We start from the raw sequence: 22,901 nt of genomic DNA on the forward strand, positions 1-22,901 counted from the left end.
TATCACCGCTCCCTCCTCAATCCTTTGTCGGCAGAGCTCCGCAGCTGCCCCCGTCCTCCTCCCCCCCCCCTCCGACTGCTGCGTCAAAGCGGTCTTTGTGCGCGGTCCCGGCACAGCCGTGCGCTGCTGCAGCGCGGGGCTCCTCCCGGCAGAGGGCAGCGCGGTCCCGGCTCGGCCGCCGCGTTCCGTCCCGCTCCGTCTCTGCGCTGCGTTACCGCAACACCGCGCACAGCGGCTGCGGCTGCGGGAAACGCGGTGCCGGCGGAGGAAAGTGGATGTCGCGGCCGGTGGTGGTCGCGGCACCGGCACCCGTCCTGCAGCAACGCCTTCGCGTGGGGCTCGTTGCTCCGCTCTGGATCGGCGCACCCACCGATGCTCCTCAGCACGGGCGCAGGGCCGCTGCTGCGTGCCGCGTGCTTTTGTGTCGCCTCCAGCTGGCAACCGAAACGCGGCTGGGAGTCTGAGCTTAGGAACGCGTTTGGGAAGGAGCAACCGGGCGCTGAGCCGAACCGCCGCGCAGCGCTCAGCTCCGGGGCCGCTCCGATGCTCAGAGCCCACAAAACGCGGACGGGGAGAGCGGCACCGTGACGGGTCGTTACTAAGAATACGACGATCCACGCGCAAACGGCCGCTTGATAGGATTAGCAATAGCGATAAACGGCAGCGAGGATCGCGGCTCCGCTTCCTTCCTCCCTCCCCGGGGATTTAATCCGTCTTTCTTTTGTTTTCAGCCGCTCAGTACAGACGTTCCGCTCGCAGAGAACCCCCCGAAGCCTTTTCCCCGGAGGAAGCTCTGCGGGCGCACCCCCACGTCTGCTCCCACCGCGTGCGGCGTGGAGAGCTCAGCGCTGCCTTTAGCCGTGGCGTAGCTTAGATGTGATTCCGGAGCGCTTTGTGGAGCTCACCCTCCCCTCCCCGAGGGGCAGGAAGTCCTCGGTGGGGGGGCTGTGCGGCAGCCCTGGCAGTGCTCGTGCTGGCTCCGAGCAGCCCAATCTTTGGGCATTGCCGTTTGCGGTCCCTCGGTGCACCTCGCTGTGCTGCGGGGAGGCTCTCGTAACCCACATACTGTCAGCACCCCGATGGCAGTGACAACGGTTTGTGTCACCCATCGCTGTGTACCCAAACCAGGAAATAAAAGCACCCGAGGATATCACCCCAGTACTGTGGGTACCACCCGGTTAGCAGCGTTATGGCTTGGCTGTGCCATGAGCCTCCTGCTGCTCGTGGCGCAGGTGGGGGAGCGATGCCCTGGGTTTGATGTGGGTGTCACCCGGTTGTCACTGATAGCACCTGGCTATCCCGGGTGCCACCCGCAGCTCCTGAGTATCACCCGGCTGCCACGGCTGCCGTCCCGCCATCACGGGTACCACCCGCAGCTCCAGGGCCAAGCGAGGCGATGCTTTGGGCTTCGGCATTGACGTTCCTCGCCGGGGACATCCTGCCGTGCGGTGCCGGCTCCCACCGAGGGCTGGCAAGGTGTGAGCGTTCGCTGAGCATCGCGCGGAGCCCAGCTGGCCTTCCAGCCTGCCCTCCATGAGCCCGTCCTGCCCGGAGCGGAGTTCCCCCCCATCCTTGGGGCAGGCTCGGGGCTGGGCGGGGAGGGGAAGGGGCCGGGGCTGTGGGCAGGGCCGAGGGAGATGACGCCGGGTGAAGGCTGCTGAGAGGCTGCCCAGCCCCGCCGCAGGCCGAGCGGGTGTCCGCGCACTCGGGCTCCGGCAGCATGGACGTGGCCGTGGACCTGTACCTGGCCGTCCCGCTGCTCTTCACCGTCCTGGCCATCGTCCTCGCCTCCGTCTTTGTGAAGCTGCGGGGCGGCGAGGGGCAGCGGGCGGCGGAGCGGCAGCCGGAGTCGGAGCCGGAGCCGAGCAAAGCGGAGCCGGGCAGAGAGGAGCCGGGCTCGGCCGCCGGGGGCGAAGCGGAGCCGCGGGGAGCGGCCGAGGGGCCGGGGGTAGAGGGGAGCCGGGTGCCGGTGGAGGAGGTCGGGGCGGGCGGCGAGGGGAAGGAGGAGGAGAAGGAGAAGGAAGAGCAGGAGAAGGAGGCGGCGGTGGCTGAGCAGAAATCCGCGGCTGAGCAGAAACCCGTGGCCGAGCGGAGCCCCGAGAGCATCCCCCGGCCGCCGCCCGCCGCCGAACCCCGGGAGCAGCAGCAGCAGCAGCAGCAGCAGCAGGAGGACGAGGAAGAGGAGGAGGAAGAGAGCAAGGTAAGGGGAGGGAGGCATGAGGGAAGGTGAATTGCGGGTGGGGGCTGTACGTCCTTTTCCCGGGAGCTGCTCCAGGTGCCGGGAGTGCGTGCGCAATTCTTGTCTCCCCTCTTTTTGTGGGTTGCAGCAAACCTTCCCCCTGCAGTATGAGGGTGCCCCAACCTCTGTCCTTGCAGCCCCCCCCAGCATCCTACTGGCCTCCCACCCTGAGTTCTGACCCCTGCTTGAACTGGGGGGGGGGGGGGAGGACAGGACAGCACTGCCTGCTAAATCCTCCTCCAGCTCCGGATCTTGTTTAAAAATAAAAGGGTGACCCAGCGGGCGCGGAAGGAGTTCGCCCTGCTGGCTTCCATGGGCTCTGTGCTAATGCTCTGTGCCATGGGCCTGGGGACCCCCGAGGGCTCCAAACTCTCCGTGCTCCTCCTGGGGCCACCCCTTGTCCCAGTGGGGGATGCGGGCAATAGGGCGGCTCGGGAGCCCAGGAGGGATGCGCGGCGTGCAGACGTGTTTGGGCTCTGTTTGGGCTGGGAGCACAGCCCTGGGGCCCGGCTGCCTGCCGGCTATTATTAGCAGCATTGCTAATCCTCAGTGACTGCATCCAGGCTGCTGGGCAGTGTGCAGACAGACAGACAGACAGCCGTTGTCTTGGAAGGCATCGCTACTGACTCACCGGAGCGCGCTGGGCGAGTCCCAGTGGGTTGGCACTTCTGCATCCCAGGGCAGTGTCTGTCTCTGTGTGCTGGGACATCACCCCCCTCCCACCTCCTCCATCTCCCGTTCCCTTCCCTGAGTCCCAGCACCATCCCTCGGCCGCAGGGATGGCTCTCCAGCTGACCCCCAGCGTCGCAACACCCCGAAAGCACTGGGAACATCTGTCCACCTCTGGGATGATTTATGGGATTTATCAGTGCTCTGAGTGCTTTGTAGGACCTGGGAGCCCCAGGATTGCCGTTCACTGGCTGTATCCCAGCTGGGATCTCTCAGCAGCACCAGGATGTGTTTCTCCTCCCTCCTGGCTGCTCTTCAGTCCCATTTCCCTGAGCAGACACCATTGCAACCCACGCCTCCTTCGGGAATGTGGCACTGCAGTTCTGTCTGCCCAAAGGTGACCGTCTGCACGGGATGCTCCTTTCCCCTACAGGTGCCCCCGTGAGCACAGCCTGAGGTGCCCATGGCCTGGAGGGCACTGTGCTCAGTGTGGCACAGCAAAGCGCAGACGGCGATGGGCTGACGGTTGGGCTCTGTGATCTTTTCCAACCTCAGTGATTGCAGAACAAGGTTTTGTTTCCCTGGGAAGAGATTCCCAGCAGCAGGGCAGGGTGAGCTGCTCTGGCCTCCAGGAGGTGTTACAGGTGCAGATGGAAAGGAGTTTGGTTGGAGCGGTGAGAGCTGCACAGGCTGGAAATGAGCCCTGCCCTACCGGTGGCTGAGGGCTGCGGTCCCTTGATGTGACTCAGCAGAGGCTCAGAGCAGCACGGTGCTGCTGTAGGCTCAATGCTTCTTGGTGGACCCGCTGCATCAGACAGCAGTGGGCTGTGCTCAGCACTCCGAGGCCTTTCTCCTTTTCCCTGCTGTCTGCTCAGCACGCGCTGCTTCAGATTCTCTGCAGCCATTTAAGCACTGAAGCAAGAGCTGATGGATGAAGCAGCATCGGTGTGCATCACCCTGCTGTCTGCGTTCCCTCCTGCTGCCTTCATGCTCCATTCCCTGCCTCTGTCCTGCGAGGTGCCAGCTCCTGTCCTGCTGGGCGAGGTGATGCTCTGTGTGCTGGGGAATGAATCAGGGAAAGGAGTCCTCATTCCCATCAGGCACTGTGTTGTGGTTCCCCTCTGCTGGCTCCCATCACCGACGAAAAAAATTAATTAGTTTGTTGCTGTCGGTGCTCATCCCCAGCTCGTTATGTGACGGGTGCTGCTGCCCTAATGAGGAGCTGCTGGGTGGGAGCTGTGGCAGCTCAGTGTGGGTCCTGCCAGAAAGGAGCAGAAATCCCCAAATCTCCCATTAGCTCTTCTGCCTTACCCAAGGGCTGCTGCTCTGCCAAACTCTGCCCAACGGCTTCCTTTTTTTTCCCCCCCTTTTTAAAGGCTTCTTCCTTCCCCTTTCCCTCCTGGCTTCTCTTCTTCTGCCTGTCTCCCCGCTGCCTTCCTCTTGCAAACTCTTGCATCAGGCTTGGATCAGAAGGCGCAGCCATAAATGGCAACGCGGGGCTGGGAGCTTCCAGGGCAATTTTCTCCCCCCTCTTTGCAGCCCGGGACCTTCCCATTTCCCTGCAGTTGGAACGGATTAGGAGCTCTGCTTGTCCCCGTCCTGCCCACAGGGTAGGAGAAGGGGTGGGAGCCCAGCAGCCCCTCCTTGTGTCCTTTTAGAAGAGGGAAACTTGTTGTGAGGATGGAGGAACCGGCTCTGGTTGGCCATAAATGAGCTGAAAACAGGGTGATGGGGAACCCAGTCTATATTGCCCTATGACAGAGAGGAGGCTCTCCCATCTGGGAGCTGCTTTAGGGCTGGGAGAGGGCTCTTAGGGTGGGAAGGCCATGAGTGGGGCTTTTGGGGAGCACTCTGTTGGTGCTCAGTGCCCCAAACCTCCCCGGGGTCCCATCCCTGCTGCTGCTTTTGTCTGCAGCCTGCAGTGCCCAAGTCAGGCTCACACGTGGGCGTTTGCTCGCTGGCCATGGAAGCTAAAGGGCAAAGCACATTTCTGATGAGCTAACAAATGCTTAAGCTCTACAGCCAAGGTCTGCCAAAAGCCAAGACAGCTGTATTGCTGCATTGTTATTTAAGGTAATGACTTGAGGGATTTTAACCCTGCGCTGGGTTGGGGGGGGGGGAGGGCTGTGATTTGGTGGCATTGCTCATGGGAGCTCCAGGCAGCTCCTGCTGGGGGTGACTGTCCCACCCACGTACCGGTTGTGCCACCCAGTGTCAGCTCTGCAGAAGCTGCTCTCCCATCCTGGCAGCCCAACTGCTGCATCAGCATCCCCGGGGTTGCTGCTGTGCCTTCCCCTGCTCTGCAGCACTGTGGTTCAGCATCACCGCATCCTCGTGTGACTGTGGCACCACTGATCTGGCAGTGGCTGTGGGGCAAAGGCTGCCAGCAGTGCTGTTCTGGGTCGTGGGGGAGGGGAGGGGGCGGCTATTCTAGGCTCTGTCTGTTGTTCAGGGTGCAAATGTGCTCCTCGGACCTGTACCTATGGCCAGGAGCAATGCCTGCCTCATCCCTGTATGCACCCCATGGGCTGCCTGTGGGAGCTGCTACCAACCAGACAGACAGAAGGACAGGGCTGTGGAAGTCAGGGCTGCAGCGTGGGGGGAAGGGAGCTGCTGGCATCTGCCTCTGTGCAGAAAAATGCTGTGCTGTAGTGAGCTAGCAGCTGCCACAAGGAGGGCTCCCCAGCGTGACCACAGCACATGGCAGTCGCCTGTCGGCTTGGCAGCCCGGGCTGCTCCCCCTCTGCTCCCATCAAATGTTTCTTCCAGTGGGTTGGAGCAGGAACATTCTCTTTCCCCGGAGCACCCCCAGGGCCGGGGCTGAACATCCCCTCCCGGTGCTGCTCTGTTGGGTGCTGCTCTGCTGGCCCCGGGGCTGCCCAGGTGTCGGCAGTGAGTGCCCATGTTTGGAAGCGTGGCCCAAAATAGCGGTGGCCGCTGGGGTGTCAGCCACGTGTCCTTGCGGGGAGCCGGGTGGTGAGGAGAAGCCAAGGGGCTGTGAATAATGCACATTCCTCACCGATGACAAACCAAGCCGGCTCTGAGCAGTACCACGCTTAGCGGTGGATATAAAGCCACGCGTTGCAAACCCGGTGCGGGGTCCGTCCTGGTTCCCTTTGTGTCTGCATCACACAGGGAGGAAGGAAGGCACGTGTGTGGGCATCTCCTGTGTCCCAGCCTTATCTCCAGGCCTGGAGCCATTCTCTCCCTCCCCGCGCTCCATCTGCAAGGAATCCGGCCTTGATAAAGCTCGCTGCAGCTCGTGGGAGGCAACCCCAAAACTTCCCAACTTGGGTGGTGTTAAAGCTCCGTGCTGTCTGATTCCTTCCTGTGCATCCTGAGCTGAGATGGCTCCTGCTGGGATCGGCTTTGCTTGATGCCTAAGTGGGATGGATGCTCCTCTTGCTGGGCCCTTCCACGCCCCAGACTCGGCCCCAAACCTCCCTCCCTGCTCCTGGGGCTATTTCTGGTGCTTGAGGGCCCAAGGGAGGAAATGAGTTTAATGGCAGCCCCGTGGGCATGGGGACAGGGCAGTTCTCACGACACTGCTGAGCAGTGAGAAGGAAGCAGACTAATGAACACTGCTCGTTAGCAAGCATCCCTTTCCCCTCTTCTCAGCGTGGGGCAGGGAAGCAGTACCCAACCTCGAGGGCTCTAGTGGGTGATGTGGAACAGCACCTTCTGTTCATGGCTGCTCTGTCTTTTCCCTCTGCAGGAGGAAGATCCGGACTCAGACAGTGAGAAGCTGATGGTGAAAGAGACTGAAGATGATGATGGTGAGTGAGTGCCAGGAAGGCAGTGCCCCACGGGGATGGTCTGAAAAGCTGAGCCCCAGTGCCTGGGGATGGTCCCCTATCTCTGGGCAGTGCAGGGGAGGAGGGCCCGACATCCCAAAATGAAGGGAAATGGGGGGAGAAGCAGCTGCTGGGGATCCACGCACAACAGGAGGGCTCCTGCCCTTGGGTTGTCGCTATTTCTAAATACAAGGGAGCAGACGAGCAGCTTTTTACCTTGCTTCCCCCAATCCCCTGGGCTGTTTGCCGTGGAGCAGCCCCCCAAAAGCTCCTTCCTCCCCTCCAGGCACATCTCTGGGGTCTTTAGGCAGAGCCGCATTGAACTAATTACTCAATTAGTTGATTGGAAAATGATGAATTGCCTCACTGGGGTGGATGCGCTCAGAGAAAACAAAGCAGATGGTCCATCAAGCAGCGGCGTGTCGGTGGGGCTGTACCCACTGCTGGCACGTCCCCGCTGTGCTGGTGCTCCCCCTGCCCTGCCCCACTTTCCTCCCACCCTGGGTAAGGCACAGCGTGGCAATCCCCAGGCTCAGGAGGATTACCCTAATGCCACAGGGAATCAAACTTTAATCTCACAAGGTGGGAGAAGCGCCTTCCCTCTGCAGGGGACAGGGTTCCACAAAGACATGCATGTGTTCCTGCTGGGCTTCCATGCAGCATCGGTGGTGATATTGGGTTTGGCAGATCTGGTTGGAAGAATGACAGGCGTCTGCTGCCCAAAGGATGCTCAGTGCTGCTGCTCTGCCAAGGTTTGCCCTTTTTGGTTCATGGCTATTTTGGGGCAGCTCAGATGGAGATGGGCATGGCTCATGGCTAGCTCAGCATCCCCATGAGCCCATGGTGCATGAGAGTAGCCCAGCCCAACTTTGGGTGATGGAAGGCAGGAGGAGGCTGCTGAGCTCACAGGGCTCTCACGCAGCTCAGACACTGCCAGCACTTGCAGTGCAACGCAATGCAATGCAATGCAAGAGAAGGGAGATGAAAGACAAATATTTTCCTTAATATGCTCCTGGCCAGGCTCCTGGTAAGTAGGTCACATCTTCGCTCTGCAGCCGGCCATGTGAGAGCCCTGCCTCCCTGCTCCGTGCTTCCTGAAGTTTGTTTTCAGTCTGCAAAGAAAGTTCCTGAGCTCAGAAAACATCCAGCGGTTTCCAAAGCCACAACACGTGGGCAGTGAGATAGGTGGCCGCCTCTCCTCCCTGCTGCTTGTTCCTTTCTGGCTGGGCAGCAATTAAACTGCCCTTTTTGGACAGGCAAAATCTCAATTTGGCAGAGAACGGTGTGGGGGAAATGGTTCTAATTGTCCTTGAAATCAGGCGTGCTATACAAAGGTAATAAAATAGCTCCTGGGCTGCACCGGGGCAAGGAACAGGATGTTACACCCTCCCTTTTCTGTTCGTTCCCTCCCAATATCTCCCAAAGCAGCAGCAGCTGATTTTCTTTCCGTACACTTTTATGACCACTTTTGTGAGGTCTCGTTGGTGCCCGGAGGTATCACCCGGGATAGTGGGTCTGTGGGTAACATGCCGTGTCCCAGGCATGCACAGGCAGTCAGACAGCATCTTCTGTTTGTTGGACTCCTCAGAAGGAGCCCCGGGGGCTCCGTGAGGGCAGCAGATGGTTCTGTGGGTACAGCTGTGCTGAGCAGCTGACACGAGGCAGCCCCGTCCCGCTGTCCTTGGGAGATAAAGGTCTGTGGATCAGCAGCCACAGATAAGCACAGAGGCAGCTCCTTGAGTCCCCCAGGGCCGCCCTTTGGATCGCCCCCCCCCCCCCACTGCTGCTGTTCTCTGCTGTCTCTGGGAAGATAACGAAGGGGAGAGGTTTCTAAAAGCAAACAGCACTAATGAAATCCGATTGGAAAAGGATCGGCTTTGCCTCGGGGTCTGTGAGCTCTGGCACTAATTAGCCCAAGGCTGAGATGGGGAGGTCTGGAAAGGGCCCCTGGGGAGGAGGGGAGATACCCTCTGTGGGTTTCCTGGGGCTCTGGGACTGACAGTGGAAGTCTCACGGGGTGAATGGATGGGAGCAGGGCTGGGCAGGCAGCTCAAGCCCGTGGGTGCTGCATGTCCCTCTCAGGTGCTTTCCGTCTCACACCATCTCCTGCTCTCCTCTGTCCTGCCCTCTCCAGCTGCAGATGAGACGTTTTCTTTCAAATACAGTCCTGGAAAGCTGAGGGGAAACCAGTACAAGTCAATGATGACCAAAGAAGAACTCGAGGAAGAACAAAGGTATGCTGAGTTTCCTTTTTTCCCTTCTCACCTAAGTCCATCTGGTTGGCACTTTCTTGAAGCAAGACCTCGCACCACCGCAAATACAATCACGTGGATTGAGGAGATACAGGGCCACAGTGTGTCTGTATACTGGCTGTGCAAGCTCCTTCTCTGGATGCTCAGACCCAGTGCCTTACGTGGTGCGAGCTGGTGTATATCCATGGACCCATTGGCACCGTGTTGATTTCCATCTGTTGAAGCTCTGACTGCCCCTTCCCCTCCCTTTGCCCTGTCAACAGCCCGAGGGTTTGGGTGTAGCTCAGGAATACTGGAACAAAGGGAGTGAATGTGGAGCTTCGGAGCTCCATATCCCAGTGTGGCCCACAGCAAGCTGAGGAGATGCTGGTCCCTTCCTTGTCATCCCAATGGAGGGGCTGTGGGCCACAGCTCTCCATGCAGGCTGAACATGCTGATCCTGCACCGTTTCCCTTCGTGTTAGCCCCACTTTCACACCAAGGCATGCCTTCCCTTTCTGTCCTCAGGTCTCAGGGTTCCCTGCCGTGCAGCACTGCTAGGAGCAACGCTCTGCTTGGGCTGCACGCTCTGGTCTCAGCCATGCAAGCCAGCTCTGGCTGCCTCTGGGCTGACCCTGCATTGCTGGCATCAGGAAAATGTTTGCTTTCTTCCTGTTGTTATGTCTTTATCATGCCTGGAGCACGCAGCCTGTACAACACTAACCAGGTCTGTTGGCATCACTGCTTTCACGTGGGGAGGGGATGGTGGAATGAACGGAGTGAATGTGAATGAAACCCTCAGGGCTCGGTGGGAATTGGTTTTGGGGATCCTGCTAAGCACCGGTACGAAAATCCACCTCAGAAGGCACATTTAAACTCTGCATCTGCAGTTCCAGCAGCCAGCTGAGCAATCACTGCGTGGGGGTTCAGATATGTCCTGCAGGGCTGGCTCCTTCATAGCAACAAACACCACCGGGGTTCCTGGGGATGGTGAGGGGACGTCGGTCTCACTGCATCTCCAGCCAAGGTTTTGTACTCTGGACTGAAGGACGGGTATCAGTGCTCTGTCCCAGGGCAGGGCTGTGCCCTGAGGGCTGACAGATGGCACTGAGGATCCCTTAGAATCTCTCAGCAGCTCCCACACTGAGGGCCATTGGCAGCGTGTTTTCCTACTGCTCCCTTTTGCTGTCTCTCTTCCCTGTTTGTGTTGTTCATTTCTTTACAGCAGCTTTATGAATTTTTTTTTTTTTTATGTCTTTTGTCCTGCTATGTCGCTGCCTTATTTTCTTCCCCCAGTTCTTCCCTGTGCCATCGGCAGCTTCTCATTTCAGGGTGGTGTATGGGGATGGGGTGCTGCCGGGTGAGTTCCAGGTGAGCGGAGGGCAGCAGCTCATCCCGGTCCCTCGGCAGCCCCATCCCTCTCCTTGGTTCCATGCATTCTGCACCCTGACCGCTGCCGACCCACTGTGACCCAGGTTTGCCACCTTTATGTTGCAGGATTGAGCTGACCTCTGATCTCACATCTCTGTAGCAAGTACCTTAGGTCCTCGGCCACAAACATTCTTGCAAATCTGTTTGGTAAGGACGCGCCGTTTCTTAGAAGTAGTGGTACCATTGATAACATCTGCTAATGTGTTTTGGTTGTTTCCTTTTGCTTTTGGGCTTCATTTTGGGGGGGAGGGTTTATTCCTGAGCCATCTGTCCCACCTCCCCGCCCACCTCCCTTCCCTCCCCATAACAGATTAATGAGTCTGCTCCCCCTGCTCCATCTCACTTCCACGAGCACTCCAAAGGGACCTGGAACGGAGGGCTCTCACGTCCAGGTGCTCAGCTCTTCCATATGGGTACCTCAACTCAGCCATCCCATGAACTCTTCTATTTCCTGACTTGGAAAATGAGGGCAGTGGAGTGAGCTGGTGGTTAGCCCCAGGGCACGTGGCTGGAGGTGGGGGCTCAGCCTGCTGCTGACCCTCCAGTTGTCCCATGGGCTGGCAGGCAGCTGTGGGAAGCAACTTGGAAGCAACATCCCCAGAATGCAAGGCCTCCATTGGGACTGCCTGTTGTGGTCTTGTCTGTCATCAGGAGCCCTTCATTTGAGGATACCTGATTTTGGAGATGCTATTGAGATAGTTCCTTTTTCAGGAAGACCCATAGACCTATAGGAGAGGAGAGACACGCAGTAGGAAGGGTTGTTTAAACAAAAACCCACTTCTGCTCATGCTCTGCATCGCTCCTGAACCTGTGGTTGCTTTGCCTGCTATTCACTTGAATCTTGTGGCTTCAAACCGGTGCTAAATCTGGACTCAAAGGGGAAGGAATGTGACCTTCATTGAGTGATGCAACTTCCTGCTTTTTGATTACTTCAGTCTTAAAAAATAGCAGGACTTCTCAGTAGGGGAGGACAGTAACTCTTGTTGGCAAACACATTTGCTTGGCTGGTGGCACTGCACACCTGGTGGGTTACCAGCACTTTGAGAACAGAAGCACGTAGCATTTGTTCCTCTGGGGGAGATAAGCAGTCTGAGCAGGAAGGGGAAGGGAGCAGGGGAAGGATGCAGCCTTGAGTCAAACCAGCACTGCATGTTTCCCAAATCCATCTCTTCTGCACCTGAGGCTTTTGGCCGTCTGTTGCCAACTGCAGCTGCCATGATGCAAAGCCTGGGGATGTGGGACTGGAGTGGTGCAGCCTGTCCAGGCTGGATGGGGCACAAGTGCAGCCCTAGGGCTGTTAGTGGGTTTGTTTGTGCAGTGAGCACTGACAGCTGCAACAAGGCTCTGCTTTTAGTAAAAAAGAAAACAACCAGGAGAGAGATTCCCTTAGGTTTTTGTTTTCAGTTCTCTCTTTCTACAAGATAGAGCAGGTCCCAGCAAGTCCTGGTTGGCCTTGGTGATGCTGAGTCCTTCCCACTCTTCCATAGGTGTGCAGGCTGAAGGGATAGCAGATCCCACGTGATAGTCCTTAGGAAGGTCTGTCCTCTTTGTCTTCTCTTGTTTCTGAGGTTTAGGGAGAAGCAGAGGTAGAAAGGCAGAAGCTGTCTCCCAAGCTCTGGGTGCTGCAGCTGCATTTCCCAGTCACCTTCCCTGGCCAGTGTGAAGACACCAAGGTGCTTCTCATTGCTGCGTGGGCTGCAGCACTAGGCAGAGGCTGTGTTTTCTGCCTGTGTACTTGGATGAGATGTTTGTGGTTTTGCATAACCTAAAGTAGTGCCGGGAGTGGAGTGGAAGGGGAAAGCGAGAGAAACAGGACAGCAAAGTCCCTGACCCTGAGGGGCCCAGCTGCAAACAGGAGGGCATCTCTAGAGCTGGATGAACTCTCAACAGCACTCCAACTCCAACAGCACTCTCAATCCATTAAAGCAGCGTTTGAGCGAATGGCCCCAAACTGCTCAGAGCCTGCTGCTTGCAGATGTGCTCATGGATGGCTCAGTGATACCGCAGTCCAACCTCTATAGGGCTGGGGAGAAGACTGGGAGGGCTGCTGCATTTGCTTTGCTAGTAGGCATGATTCCCACAGCCAGCTCAGCCTTTCTAGGATCAGTTCTCTGACTCTCCTGGCCAGCCGTGGGTGGGTTGAGAAGGCACTGCTTGAATCCAAGCTAGGCTTATGCCTAGAGCTGCAAATTGGAGTTCAAGCAAAGCGAATGGGATGGCTGTAAATCTCGCCCTCTGTCTTTTCTTGGTGATCATTTAGCAATGGAAAGCTGGCTGGCCCCCAGCTGGGTCCAGAGTGCTTCTTGATTACTAGGCGCTAAATGAACCCAGGCTTGGACCCCCGTGTTTCAGCACAGCAGGGTGCATGGCCAGACCTTAGCTGCAGGGAAAGGCAGAGAGGAGAAGACCATCCTTTGCTCTGCCAGACATCCCAGATCAAATAGGGATGCAGCTGTAGCTTTAGGGAGAACTGTGCCGAAGTGCTATTTTGAACCAGACAATGCTTGCAGAGATGACTCGAGAACACAAGGGCAGGAAGCAGCTGCTGGGATTTAGATGATGGACTTTGACCGATTTTGAACACAACCACTGCTGGCCTTCCAGAAACAAGTGGGTGGCCTGAGCTGGGGGAGGTTGTATTTAAGGAGAGCTCTCCATCTGCATCTGTCCCTGTCCACCTCCTGCATTGCCATCACATGGCCCTGGCTTGCTTGCTTGTTGTCCTTTCCTGTCCAGCATGGCGCTTCATTTGGATGAGGGAAGCTGGTAAGTTTGGCTTTCTTTGGGTTTTTATTGTTTGCTCTTCATCTTCTGCAGCACGATAGTCGTCCTGGGCTGAGGAGGAGGAGTAGCAGCAGTGGGCTGCAAACACTGTGAATGTGGGGCTGTGTTTAGGTTAGGCTGACCACTGCTTCACTGCGGCCACCAGCCATGGGAATGGCACTGGCCATGGGGGAGGCTGCCTTCAGCCACAGGACGGCCAGCACCTGCCCGTAGGAGGAAAGGGGCACATGGGTGTGGGGGTATCCACCAAGCTCCCCTGGCTGTGATGCTTCTCCATAGGGGAAATGTCTATGAGAAGTCAGTGGAGCTGAGCTCAGGCCCTATTTATAGAGCATGATTGAGACATGAGTCCCACGGAGCAGCTCAGGATGCCTCCCTTGGAATCACAGGGAAAGGGGAGGCCAGTAGGGCCCTTCCTCTCCTCTCCCATCCCAGGGGGAACCTTCCATAAATCTCCCCTGCAATCTCTGCAGGCTGTGAGTCCCCAGCCCTGCCGTGGGATGAGGTTTCAGACTCTGCTTTGAGCTCTTGGGCTCTTCCTTTTGGCTCAGGTCCCGAACTGTCCCAGCTTGTGGCTGCTTTGCGTCTCCCTCACCCAGCGCTCACAACGTGGCTCCATTTGCTTCTGCTTAACCCCACGCAGCATGGGCAGCTTGCTGTTCTCTCTGCTAACTCTCTAGGAGTCTGGGCTGCTTCTCCTGTGGCATCACAGGCTGCAGGAAGCCAGGCATGGAAGCATAGGTTGGCCCATCTCTTGCTTTCTCCAATTCTGTGACATGGACTCAGGGGACTCAGGAGCATTGCAAAGGGGTGAGCACAGAGCTGGAGGAGGTGAGCTGAGCTGAGCTGGAAGAGCTCAAGCCGCCTTCCTGGCTGTGCTGTGGCCTTTTCAGCTGTCACTGCTGTGGCTGGGAAGCGTAGGAGGCTTCTGCCTTGAAATGGCACTGAGCAAGGGCAGCTCAGCCTTGCCAGCCTTGTCCTTGAGCTGCTGGGACCGTGCTGCTAATTGCACAGACTCTGGCAGCCTCAGCTGCCTTCTTGGTGTGCTGAGGAGCAACAGGCATCCCCGAGGTCCTGTGCACCTTCTGGCTGTTTGATCCCACTGGAGGAATTTCAGATCTGTGTAGATAAAATCTCCCCTTGGTACCTTTCACTCTCTCACTCTTCTCTTTCAAAGCACTGTCTCTCCATGTTCAGCTGTTAAGTTCTCTCTCCATGTTTTATCCACTGACTGAAGCAACTGGCCCACAGTTTTGGGACCGAGGGGAAAGCTTAGATTTAGTATGTCCTTCCTCATGTTGTTCCTGCAGTACTGTGGTCCTGGACATGACGGTCACTGCCAGAAGTGAGATGGTATCTACCCCAAGGGTAGAGACATAGGAAGTGATGGTGATGAGTCTGTAGTAAGATGGGAGGGAAATGCCTGGGGGGAGCTTGGTTTCCCAATGCCAGGCCCTGTGCCCATGGCCTTTCCTCACTGCTCTCGATCCTCAAAGGTGAATCATAGCCTTGGAGCGAGAAGAGCCTGACGCCAGAAGGTATGTGCCTTTCTTGCCAGCACTTCAGGCCAGAGGATTGATGTTCCTGAGAAGCTGAGTGCCTGCTTTACCTGCTAGGGAAAGGAGCTGGGAATGCTCCACGCTTCTGAGAATCAGCTTTCCAGATGAAATTCTTCCCGAAAAGGCTGCAAGCAATTCCCAGAGGTGGTTAGAACAAGATGTTTGGGGATCTTCTCCTTGGAGAGTGTCAAGGCTCCTCTGGAAAGCTGTGGTCTGTGGATGAGCTGTAGGATTTCTGACCTCCTGCTGTGGATTTTTGACTGCATGAGGGACGTTAGCACTGGGATGCTGTCTGCTCTTTAAGACAAGAAGTCCATGCCCCAGTGCCAGTATCATTGCTGAGCTGGAGTGAAGGCAATGCTTCTGAGGCCATCAGAGAGACAATTGGTTTCCATCTGTGCTGGAGAAGCTGATGTCAGATTGCAGAGGAACTGCAACCAGGACAAAAAGGAAGGGATAAAAATGTCCTTCCCCTGTGCTCAGCAGCAGAGATCAGTTACCTCAGGCTTTGGTCAACCTCATGCTCCAGTGTTGCCACCTTCAGCTCCTCAGCCATTTTCAACCAACAACCTGCCCTTGTCTAAGCTCCTTATTCTCTGGCTGCTCCTTGCATATAACCACATCCAGTTGATCAAAAGTATGATTTATTGACTTGGCCCTTAGCTGGGGCCAGAGCAATTTGAATAATCTATATGTGAAGAAATGATCCATAGAGACTTCCAGTAAAAGAAGACCATAACCTGGCTTGATTCACGTGCTGCCAGGGGAAGGAATGCTGGCAAGGCTGACTTCACCATCCACGTCAAATGGAAAGGAGGGAAGACCCAAGGATAGGCAGTGGCTCGTGGCTCAACCTCCATCCCAAGACAATTAAGTCTCTCAGGCTCCATGGCAGCAATGTCAGAGCTTCTCAGTTTAGGGGATTGTATGGCTCTGATGTTCCCATGACAGTCTGCCTCATGCTCTTCAATCCCTCTCCCAGCTTTCTCCAAGAGCAGAAAAGGGTATCCCTGTTTTGCAGATGGGGAATTTGTGGTTTTGACAGATATCCTCTATCAAGTCCATGTTTTGTTTAAGATCTCACCCCTACTACCTGGCCCTGTCCTTTAGGTGAGTATCCATGCAGAGGGGATGCACCTGAGCCCCATCCGCTCCCCCTGATGTCCTCCATCCCTCCCCACTCCAACTGTAGCACGCTGGAGGGGACTTCTCCTTCTGGGCACCCGTGGCAATGAGCTTATGCCCTCATGTGTAAAATCTGATTATGCTTGTGTGGCTTGAGCAGGATGATCTGATCGTCAGCACTGCGAATCCCACAGAGTGATTATCCAATCCAGAGAATTTCCTTTCTTTGTCATAATGGGCCAGCTGCTGAGCCTCCCCAGCACTGCCTGAGGAACCCCAGGCCCTTATGAGGCTTCAGCCTACATCTCCCATCCAGGACCCAGGTTGCTGAGTGTCTGTACGAAACAGGAGACAGTCAAACCTTTTGCAGAGAAATAAGGAAGAAGTGAAGTTGCAGCTTGCCTTTATGTTGTAGCTGTCAGGAACAGGTGACCTCTGAATGAGACTCAGGTGTTAGGGATTGTGAATCCTAATGAATTCAGGGGAATTAGGCTGAGGTACATCTGTGTATATCACAGCATTCCACTAGAGCAGCTGGGGCAGTCAGGGCAGAGCATGTGAAGGGTCCAAGCTGAGAATGAGGGACCAAATTCTTTTAGCCCTGGCTCTGCTAACAACATGCTGCAAGACCCTGGGGAGTGCCTGGTCGTCTCCATCCATAAAACATATGTAATAATCTCACCCTCCTTCCCTGAGACATTAGGAGAGGAACGAAGCCCCATGGTGCGTAGAGTCTGTTGGTTTTGCCTCCTTTCTTTGGTCAGACAGATCAGTAGAAAGGTTGACCCATTCAGACATACTGCTTGGTGAAGCCAGTACTGGATCCTGGCTCATCTGGTTGCAAGTGGCAGGAGGAATCTGGGCTGGACAAGTGTGCAAGCAGCCCAAGGCAGCTCTGCATGGGACAGTGAGGCAGTAATCCTGGAGCTAATGAAGGCTGCCAATTAACTGGGCTTCTTCAGCTCTCATCATAGGTCAGAAAGAAAGATTGCAATTCAGGTTTGGTGCCAGATGAGAGGATTCACACTTCTTTGACTGGGTTTCAGCTATCCTGCTGCAGTTGATGAAGCAGTGTGCCTCCTTTGAAGCACGTTGTTTGCAAACAGTGACTTACTCTTTCCAGAGGGGGAAAGCTGACTTGCCTTCCCCTCTACGCACGCTGAGTTATCCCCTTGCTCATTTATGTGAATAATAATGAAACCATCCTGAGGGGTGAAATGACTGTAATATTTCTCTTCTCTCCTTGTTTCTCTTTGCAGAACTGAAGACTATATGAAGTTGTCCCTAGCCTCCTCCTAAAGGCATCCCTTGGCATCTTTAAAGGCTTGAGAGAAATACCAAAACCAACTAAACACACTCATAAGAGAATCCATAAGCCCTCAAAACTTGGCATCCCCTCTTGGTCTGAAGTTGAGTTCTTCAAAAACTCCTGTGGTATCAAGGTTAAGGAGATGCTGTTGTGTGTCTCCGTGGACTGGGGCTGGGCCCAAGGAGTGACTTGAGTTGTGTTTGGGGGGGCTGGGATGTCCTCTATGAACCTTTCTCCCTCTCCTTCAAACAGAACCCAAATTGGATACCAAATTTGCAGCAAGCCTATTAGTTATGTGCATCACCATGTATTAGCCCTGCTGTGAATTCAGTGTTGTTTCTTTAGAGGGGTGGGTGAACTGTAGCTCTTCTCCCAGACCGGCCTGGATCTTATACCAGACTGCCAAATCCCAAATTCTTTTTAGAGCCAAATCCCTCTGTGTCGCTGGGGAGTGGGAACTGACTATGATTTCAAACACTGTGTAACATTGCTTTATTCCAAGGAGTGGAGGCACAAGGTGGGATCAAAGTAAGGGAGGGAAGATGGTAGCTGACTCAAATCTTACTTCTGTAGTTATTTTAGCAAAGAGCTGATCTTGCAGGTAGAAGGAAGACTGGAGAAGTGATGAAGGTTGATAGCTTAGCTGTTCAGTTTGTGGTGAAGGCATAGGAGACCACACTTTGGCTGCTATTATCTGGATTCACACTTCCCTGCTCTGTTCCCAAGAGGTGAGACCCAAGGAGGTAGCTATGGCACTGTGGGTTCCCCCAGCTCAGGATGAGACTAGGGGGGTCCTGGAAGAGACACCCTCCCCATTTCTCTGCCCGCTTGCTGTCTCATTGCCCTCTTATCTTGCTAGCCCAGTGGCATGTCCACAGGTGCCACATCTCAGCACCTCCCCTCAGCTCTGTTGGGATGAATTCAGCTGGGTGTACATGCCTGCTTCAGGCACGGCAGGCTGCAAATGAAAGCCAGCTGGTTTGTGAGAGTGAGAAGAGGGCCCAAGTCCTCTAGTGTTGTTTCAGAAACACCAGGCTGGCTGGGAATGTGTCCTTCAAATTTCACTGCAGGACGACAGCCTCTTGGCTAAAGCTGCAAACATATCAGAAAACCAATAGGCTGCTTTTTCTTTTTTATTTTTTTTCTTTCCTTTTTTTTTTTTTAATTCCTATGCAGACGATACTTGAAACCTTGTACACAGTTGTCCTTTCCAGCGCCTGGGGTTGGCAAATTCTTAATAAAAGGGCTCATTTAAAGAACAGCAGGAGGCTTCAGCTTTAGAAGAGGTTGGGCTGCCCCTTCCCAGCCAACAACTGCAAGCGTGTTCAGTGGTTTGCATATGAATTTAGGCACACCCTCTGCTTCAACACCCCACTAGTACAGCCGCTGTCTCCCTTTGGTGCTGGCTAGCTGACTCTGTGTCCCAAGCACCCAACTATGCAAAGAATGCCTTATATACATTGTGTTTGTTACATGGCAATATGTACATCCAGCAAAGTCTATAGTTGAGTCCAGATTTTTGCTAGTGGCAGCGAGTCAAACTATTTCTTCAACTCAAATGGCTGTCTGGGTATTTTTTACTTCTGTTTTGTTTGTTTGTTTTGTATCTGATGGTGGCTCTTATACGAAGGACTGTAATTCTAGTGGCTTGAATCTGTAAAAATTGCCTTTGTTTGGTCCAATAAACCTTTGAATAGTTTATGTGGTTTGTGCTTGCTCTCCCTGTCTCCAGCAGCTTGTAACTTCTTCCTCAAGGGATTTGTGTTGAAAATCTGGACTTTAGGTTAGAGGTACGTTCTGTGTTCTTGTGCCTTTTGCCCTATAAGTGACTCCATTGACTTCAATAGGAATAGAGTCAAGCCAGTGGTGAAAGCCCCGGGTTCTCCCATGTTTCTGCTGGAGCAGCTCAGTGTTGCAGTAGCATCCTGACCTTGTTTGGCTGTGGAGCAGTTAGCAAAGTTCCCAAATGCAGAGCTTTGCCCAGGATTTCAGCTGCTGTGAGTACAGACGCCCAGCAGCTCCTGAAGCTTAGATCTGCACTAACATACCTACGACGAACTGCTCCAAAACGCCAGTTAATTGGGAAAGTTTTAGACTGAAGTGCCTAAAAGAGCCCAGGGGAGTTAAGTATGCAAATTCAATTCCCTATCAAGAAGAATTAGGCTGCTTTGAAAAATCCTTAATTAATCTATTTTGTCAGCAATAAGTAAAATCCTCTTTGACTTCTTGAATCCAAGCAGCTTTGAGGACAGCACTTATGGGAAGAGGGAATGCTTTTGCTTGTGAATGGGATAGTTTTGATCTGAAATCATCAAGCAAATACAACCTGGAGCACTACAAAGTTGTTTTACAAGGTCGCCTTTGATAGCAGAAACTCCTTTTTGAAATCAGTTTCATGTTTTTGATGTCTTACTCTTCTTTCCCAGGCTCTTTTCCCTCCTTATCTTTGTTTTGCTCTCCCTTTGTTGTAGATTACGAAGTGCAGAGCAGTAACAGCTCTTTTTTATTTCTGCTTTCAAATGTACGGTCATGAAATTTAAAGTCAAGGGGATAGACAAAATGCATTGACGCTGTGTTTTAAAAATAAGTGGGGATTGTCAGCGATCTCAGTTTTGGAGACAAGATTACAAGGAAATGGAGCTTTAAGCAGCTGAAGGTTTCAGTAACGTTAATGTCTGTGAGATAATAAGTGATGGATGCAGACCTGTGCGGAGCATTCGCAGCTGGTGTGTATTTCTGACACGTGAGGAAAAGACGTGTATTGGATTTCTCCACATCAGTCTGGAAATGTGCCCTCTGGTACCCATCGGTGATCTAAAATAAAATACTGATCAATAATGACTGTGCTCCTCCTCCTCTGGTCTGGAAAGGGCAGTCGGATGTGTTTCATGCGAGCACAGAAATGTGCAGAAGGGATAGACAAATCCAGGTGCTTGACAGCCTGTGGCTAGAGCTTTCGTAACCAGAAGAGCCCAACATCAGGATACGTTTGGCCTCAGGATAATTGCATTTTAATTGTAGTAGGAAGTAATTGGCAAATGAACTTCCTTCTACCAGGATGTGCTTTCTTCCTGTCCTGCCTGCAGCGATGGTGCTGGGAAGACAGCTGGCTGCTTCTGCTCCTGCTGGGGCTGAGCCCAGAGGGGAAAACACAGAGCTTGATAAGAACTGGGGATGTGAGGGCTCCTCAGCTCATTCCTGACTGTCTCCTTCCACTGATTCTTGGCGTGCGTACTTCTAACTGTTGATGCTGCGCTCTCTTCTTTCATGCAAAGGTTGTGTCCTGGTTTTGCCTGTCAATAGGTATTTTTACCGCTCCTATTATGGAAACAGCTAATAGCTTGTCCATGCAGGACTCGCAGGAAGACTAGCCCAGGTTAACCAATGGCCTCCATTTAAATGGATTAATTAAAGTGTATTAAAGCCCTGTGCAGAGGGCAGGCTGTGATGGGGACAAAGGACACTTGACAGGGTGACTGTAGGAATAAGAGCAAGAATCAATATTTCCAGCTGAGGGGAAGTCTAGTGATGCTAAAGGCACAGGAGGAGCAGCAAATTGGATTGCAGCAAATCTGTGCTCTGAGTTTCCATTGCTGGATTCTGACTCCACAGAGCTGCAATATTCATTTTGACCTAAAACTGCAGGCAGTTGCTTCAGTTCATTAGGCGTTTGAGAATACATGATATTCTCGTGCGGCCCACCCTTCTTTATCACTAAGCAATGAGCAGTAAATATGTGAACAATATAAGCTCTCCTATAAAGATTCCTCAAACAAAGCATTGTGACAGATACCAATCTTTGTGCAGCAGGATGTATAACAATGGTTAACTGCTTCAGGTAAGGCAAAAATCAGGGTATCATCCTTTACGGGAGCAAGAAGTTCATCAACTGTGGAGCGTCATAGGGCTGGAAATCTGAGCTAGATGGTCCTCTGGTCAGATTCTGCCCATGAAGGAATCATCTCATTGCTGGACAATGTTCATCTCACTTTTTGACACTGGCAGACAAACTCTTGAATCAAAGCAGATTTCAGTTTGTGATCTTATCTTCCAGTGGATGATTAAAGTCATGTCCACAGTGGAAGACAGTCTAGTCTCTAGTTTTACAGTAAGATATGCATTTAAACCTTAACAGCTATTCCTGAATTACTCTGTATCTGCATGCCCTCATTACAGAATAACAGGATGCTGTGCTGATGAGGCTTAATCCATTTTTGCTATAGAGCCCACTGAACTGGGACATGGTGATCTTACAGATTTCCATATGTGGAGTTATCCTGAAACTGCGAGCATAGATAAACCCTAAGGTACTCCTCCAAAGGTGGTGCTAAAGCAGACAGTTTTATCTCCGTATGTAAACAAATGCAGAGAGGCATGCAAGATAATTAGATAGCTGGGAGGGTGAAGGATGCAGAACCAGAGGCTATCCATTTCTCATCTTGCATGGGCAGATTTCCAGCAGTCAACAGGGCTTGTAAAATGACCCTCGTTTGGCTTCATGTTTCATTTGGTGAGCTTGTTCAGAGTGCCTGCTGCGGACTGGCTATTCCTACTTCTCCTTTTCTTGTTGACAGGGTTCAGAGAGAGCAACTGGCTGCCATCTTCAGGCTCATGAAGGAAAAGAGTGACACATTTGGAGAGATGTCTGAAGGAGACATGAAGGAGCAGCTTAAATTGTATGATATATAACCATACAGCCAGTGAAGACGATGCCCAAAAGTCATCTTGGCCGTTATTATGCAGGACTGTGGAGATTGTAGTGCTATAAATGTGTTTCAGTAGTTATTTTGCATTTCCAGGTTATTTTGCAAATGCATACAGTGATATGTATTTCTTAAGACTTGCAATTTTTCATCCTTTTAAATCATTTTTTCTTGAAGAACTGTAATGGTACTTTCGATTCGTATAGAGATTTTATCTCTTTCTGGCTGAGCCATATGTCTCAGTCACATAAACTAGTTAAACTTGTAAGTTCTTCCTGGTCGTGTTCTGTAGGAATGAACTCTCAAACCTAGTAATGTATTGGTGTGATAGCTGAAGGAAGCCAAAGATGATAGAACAGCACATTTAAAATGGATGGAAAGGATAGTATCATTGAATAATTCAGGTTGGAAGGGACATGGGTTGGAAGGGACGTAAAGAGGTGTGTAGTTCAACCTCCTGCTCAAAGCAGCATCAGCTGTGAGATTAGGCCAGGTTACTCAGGGCTTTATCCTGTAGGGTCTTGAAAACCTCCACAGATGGAGACTGCACAAACTCTCTTGGCAGAGAGACTTCCAATCCTACAGTTAGAAAACAAATAGCCAAAGCCAAAGCATTAGTGCTGAGATTAGATGTGAGCTGCCATTCTCATCTCCTTGAAAGGAATACTTCATCCTCCTTCACACTGGCTTTTTGAAACAAATCCAAGACGGTTCCGGCTGACCCCGCTGAGCTCAGCTTCATGCCTGTGAAAACAGCAGCTAACTGCATCCTGGGAGCAGAGACATCTCTTCGCCTCTTGACACTGGTAAAAGCAGTGCAGAAAAATGGCTGGCATTTTTACAAGGACAACTGTGTTCCACTCAGATCCTGTTCCTGTAATGCAAAAATCATGTGAGAATCTATGTACTTAGGAAATCTCTGTGAAGCTATCAAGTGTTTTGAACAGTTTCGACCAAACCTTGGCGGTTTAGACAGAGTAAATCAGTCAGCATTCCTAATTTAAACTGAATGTTTTCTTGTGTATCTCTCATATGAAATCCTGTTAAATACTTTAACG

The 22,901-nt window shown here is 53.3% G+C and overlaps 1 protein-coding gene across 1 annotated transcript; it reads left to right on the forward strand.

Moving 5' to 3' along the window:
- Positions 1-1,667: 1,667 nt before the first annotated feature.
- Positions 1,668-22,848, forward strand: MXRA7 (matrix remodeling associated 7). The gene is made up of 4 exons (XM_015295293.4): positions 1,668-2,200; positions 6,624-6,684; positions 8,837-8,936; positions 21,715-22,848. Exons 1-4 carry the CDS (start codon positions 1,721-1,723, stop codon positions 21,827-21,829), a joined length of 756 nt encoding a protein of 251 aa, XP_015150779.2. The 5' UTR covers positions 1,668-1,720; the 3' UTR covers positions 21,830-22,848.
- The last annotated feature ends 53 nt before the right edge of the window (positions 22,849-22,901 follow it).

This window comes from Gallus gallus, chromosome 18 (genome assembly GCF_016699485.2).
Source record: "Gallus gallus isolate bGalGal1 chromosome 18, bGalGal1.mat.broiler.GRCg7b, whole genome shotgun sequence".
NCBI lineage: Eukaryota > Metazoa > Chordata > Aves > Galliformes > Phasianidae > Gallus > Gallus gallus.